Source organism: Carlito syrichta, unplaced genomic scaffold, assembly GCF_000164805.1.
Source record: "Carlito syrichta isolate Samal-C Ts95f unplaced genomic scaffold, Tarsius_syrichta-2.0.1 Scaffold305245, whole genome shotgun sequence".
In the NCBI taxonomy this organism is placed as follows: Eukaryota; Metazoa; Chordata; class Mammalia; order Primates; family Tarsiidae; genus Carlito; species Carlito syrichta.
In genome coordinates this window covers 64,220-68,805 of record NW_007249341.1, presented here as the reverse complement: position 1 = coordinate 68,805, position 4,586 = coordinate 64,220, and the positions used below count along the sequence as shown (strand labels likewise).

The 4,586-nt window shown below is 56.9% G+C and overlaps 1 protein-coding gene across 1 annotated transcript in view; it reads right to left on the bottom strand.

Annotated features, from left to right (window-relative positions):
- The window catches only part of TRIB3 (tribbles pseudokinase 3), a 25,750-nt gene that overhangs the window by 4,519 nt on the left and 16,645 nt on the right, over positions 1-4,586 (bottom strand). The window contains exons 4-5 of the mRNA XM_008061414.1: positions 4,109-4,399; positions 262-554 (exon numbers count right to left, since the gene is read on the bottom strand). Coding sequence (XP_008059605.1) covers positions 262-554; positions 4,109-4,399 — 584 coding nt within the window. The remainder of the gene's footprint in view (positions 1-261; positions 555-4,108; positions 4,400-4,586) is intronic.

The window sequence follows — 4,586 nt, the reverse complement described above, 5'->3', positions numbered from 1 at the left end:
CTCAGTACAGGCTGAGCCACCGAGCCCGGCTTGGCCCCTCTTTTTCAAGATTATTATTCTTTTAATTTTAAGGATAGGATCTCTCTATGTAGCCCAGGCCAGTCTCGAACTCCTGTCCTGTCGCCTCCACCTCCCGAGTGGCTGGGCTTACAGGCTCAAGTCCACCTCTTACCTAAGTTACTTCGCCTGCCTGGGCCTCAGTTTCCCCGTCACGCCCACCCCTTGAGTGTGTCTGCGGGTGGGTCTGTGGGCCACACTCACCTCTCACAGCCTGTGAAGACAAAGCGCCGCAGCTTGAGGTCACGCAGGACCAGGCCGTGCTGGTGACAGTGCGCCACGGCGACGGCCATCTGGCGGAAGAGCACGGCGGCCTCAGGCTCGGGGACGCGGCGGCGGCGGCGCACCAGGCTGTGCATGTCCCCGCGGGTCCGAGGGAAAAAGGCACAGAGGAGCCCGGGGTGGGCCAGGACCTCAGCGGGCCGCGCCACGTGCTCGTGGGGAGGCAGGCGCGCGTAGGGCTCCAGCACAGCCAGGGCCTCGCGGGCGGGGTACACCTGTGGGCGGGGCGGGCGTGAGCACTGGGGTCCCCAGGGCTTGGGCGGGCCTTGCCGAAGGCTGCAGACAGCCCTTTGCGAGTCACTCCCCCACGGCAGCCCTACACACGGGAGGACTTGCCCGTTCGCAGTCAGGGGAGCCCATAGGTGCGCAGCCGGCGGCACAGCTGGGTCTGGAACCTACGGCTCCATTGTCTGCTCTTAACTGCTGCCCTAGGCGGCCTGAAACAGCACATAACTGAGAATAACAGGTTGCCCAAACAGAAAAATAACCCTCAAGGCAGGGGAAACGCAGTCTATCCTCACCACGGCGGCCATCCTCCACGCCCTTGCAGTCAGCAGCCTGGCACTGAGCCACCCCGGGGCAGCTGGACTGACGGCCAGGGCCCCTCTCTCCTGGTGCCCACTGGGAGACAGCGTAAACATGCCAGCAAATGAAATGTTTGCAAGTTCTGATAAGCGTAGCAAAGGCAGCAAGAAAGATGCGGGGACAGAGTGTTTTGGAAGAGAGCACCTCTCTTAGAAAGGCCCAGGAGGGATTCTGGGGAGTCCATCTGGACGATTCAGAGTTGCCCCTGGAATGAGCTTTCCAGGTAGAGGGGCGGGGCACAGGCAGGGCCAAGGCCTCGAGGCAAGAAAGAACCCAACTGCTCTGGAAACTCAGCTGAAGATGAGTGTGGCAGTGTGGCCGGGATGGGTGGGAAGGAGGACCAGGTGGTCAGACAGCCAGGGTGATGGGAACGTGCTCAGGGTTTATGGGCATTACGGTGAAAGCTCGCCCTAGCCCTGAAAGCTGTATCCCATTTTACATATGGTAAGACTGAGATTCAGAAAAGGGAAGTGACTTGTTAGACACCATACAGCAGACTGAAGGCAGAGCCAAAATAGTCTCTTAGGTGTGTCTGACTTTAAACCTTTCACATGTTGGCTATGCCACGTGGCCAAATACATAAATACATATTTAATCCATGAGAAAAAATGTGAAGTATGTGATTCAATAAAACACCAGCTGGGGTGACATGCGGGAAATAACCCTAAAACAAAGACTAAGGCAAGTTAGGGCAAGCCCACTCCTGCCTCCGGGCATTTGCACCTGCTACACCTGCAGCTGGACACTCTTCCAGACCCACAGGGCTGGTTCTTCCACCAGGCAAGACGCTGCTCAGACGTCTCCCCCTCAGAGGTCTTCCTGGGCCTCCCTAGGTAAACTCCCTGCACCTTATCCCTCTGTCTGCCTGTTCCCAGCTTCATTTGTCGCCATAGCACTTACACACCTGTCACATATTTCACATATTCATTCGTTTATTGTATCTCCCACTAGAATGTCAGCTTGGTGAGAGAAGAACATTTTTTTTTCCTGAGTCAGGGTCTCACTCTGTCACCCAGGCTGGAGTGCAATGGCACAATCATAGCTCACCGAAGCCTCGACCTCCTGGGCCCAGGCGATCCTCCTGTCTCGGCCTCCTGGGTAGCTTAGACTACAGGCGCATGCTTCCATATCCAGCTAATTTTTAAATTTTTTTGTAGAGATAAGGTCTCACTCTGTTGCCTGGGCCGGTCTCGAACTCTTGGACTTAAGCAGTCCTCCTGCCCCAGCATCCCAAAATGCTGGAATTACAGGCGTGAACCACTGTGTCCAGCGCTCCCCGCCTTTTTTTTTTGAGTTGGAGTCCCACTCTGTTGCCCAGCCTGGAGTGCAGTGGTACACTCACGGCCACCCCAGCATCGAGCTTCTGGGTTCCTGCGATCCTTCCACCTCAGCCTTCCAAGCAGCTGGAACTACAAGGCACACACTACCACACCTGGCTAATATTTTTGAGTTATTGTAGAGATGAGGTCTCACCAAATAGCCCAGGCTGTGCTCGAACCTGTGGATTCAGGCAATCCCCTCACCTCGGCCTCCCAAAGTGCTGGGATTATAGGTTTGAGCCACCATGCCCAGCCCTTTGTTTTTTAACCACAGCACAGTACGTGCATGCACGGGTGCTCAGTGAAGGTTTGTTGAATTAATGGACAAGGTGGTAATCTATGAAAGCAGGACATTGGCCTTCTCCACACAGACCAGGAAGTCTGGAAACAACAGTTCAGCCCTGCAGTTCACTCTTGCACAGGGGTGAGTCTGTCCCAGTGGGCTTCCCTAGAGTTTCTGGAGAATCGGGGTCCTGGGGAAGCACAGTGCTTCTGCCCTGAGCCTGCCTGGGCCACTCCTCTTAGCATGGGTGTCCTCCCCAGTGGACTGGAAAAGACCCTGTGATGCTGGGCAAGGGACCCAGAGTTCAGGGCTCCTCTAAGCACCTGGGACAGAGCTCTGGGGACCTGCATCAGCCACCCAGAGTCCAGGTGAAGCTGAGGCCTGACCATATCCGATCTGTGACCCTGCCCACTGCACCCCGATCCGCAAAGCAGATCCAGCCGCTGCCACTCTCAGCAGGAGGCTGAAGTTCCTATGCCTGTCTGCATTCCCAAGGGACCAGGCCCCCACCCGCGCCCCCTGTGTACCCACATCTCCCTATCTTCCTACCCCTGCCTGGCCCTGCTCGTGTCTGAAACACTTGTCCTAGCACAGGACACAGAGCTCTCTGGGCTCAGCCTGCCAGGCCCAGTCTCTGACACCTCCTGGTTCTGTGATGTGGCGAGTCACCACACCTTTCTGAGCCTCGGTGTCCTCCATCTGTAAAATGAGCAAATAATGGGAACCATCTTATTGGACATGTGAAGATTAAAAGAGATTGTGCACACAAAGCAATCAACATAGTGCCTGGTACACAGTGAATGTCTATTGTTACACTTTTCATCCTCTCTCTGTCCCTTTGGACTGTGACCTGCCCGTGTCCTGCGAGGGCTGGCCCTCAAGGGGCCTTGGCCTGTCCACTTCCTGATTTCTGCCAGCAATCCTTAGACTTCTCTTTCCCTCACCCTAATACCTGGCCCAGCGCTAGGTGACTTCATGCGCCTTTCCTTTTCCTGGTCACAGTTTCCCTGTCTGTAAAGTGGGCACAATCACCACTAGGGTTCTGGGAATTCTAATATCTACCATACCTTAACGTTCTCTTGTGCAGACATCTTCTGCAGCTCCCCACAGCCCAGGGGAGGCACCTCCCTTTCATGACCAATTGTGGCTCCCCCGGTCACCTGCCCCTTTCTGCACTCCCCATCCACTCCAGCGGTCGTGAAGTCTCTCGTTCTCTTAAGTGCCACGCGGACTCTTCTAGGGGTTCCCCTTGGCTGCAACTCCCTGCTCTCCCTTCCACCTGGCTAACTCCCCTTCAGCCTTTCCTGACACCCCCGTAAGTACACCGGAGGCATCTCCTTTGCCTCCCACGGTCCCTAGGTTCAGAGCATTCATCACACCGTCAGGCTTATGCCGTGAATTCTCCCAGGCTGGGACCACATCTGGTTCACCTCCAGCCTCAGCCTCACCAGGAGCTCAGACCTGCTTCCTCAGTAAACACAGGAATGCAGGACTCTAAGGACCCTCGGTGCCTGGCAACCCTCCAGGGGCCCCCTCCCCAGGCCTCCTGTGATGCTGGAGGGAGTAGCCCACGGACGCATACCTTGCAGGTATATTCGGTGGCTGTGGGGCAGTGCAGGGCCCGGTAGGCCCGGCCCCCCTCCTCGGGCTCCAGGAGGACATAGGGCCCTAGACGGGAGGTGGCGCTCACAGCAGATGTGTGATCTGGAGCAGGGGGTCGGCTCAGGGGCGGGAGGCAGCGGGGCGGCCTGGATGGGGGCTCACTCCGAGCTTGTTTCTGGACAGGACATGCCCCTTCAAAGTCATCATCCAACTCCAGCCGCTTCTTCCTGGAACGGGCACCCACAGGAGCAGCCATGGGGGAGGCTCGCATCTAGAAACAAGGGGAGGAAGGCACCAAGATGAGGCTGTCGCTGGCCCTGCTTTCCCCCTCGTGGAAGGTTGCCTGGTGCAGCCTTTATGGAGTGTGACTTGGCGGCACGTGTTCAATGACAAAAACAAGCCAGGCTTGGTGGCTCAGCCTGTAATCCCGTGCCTTGAGAGGCTGAGGTGAGTGGATT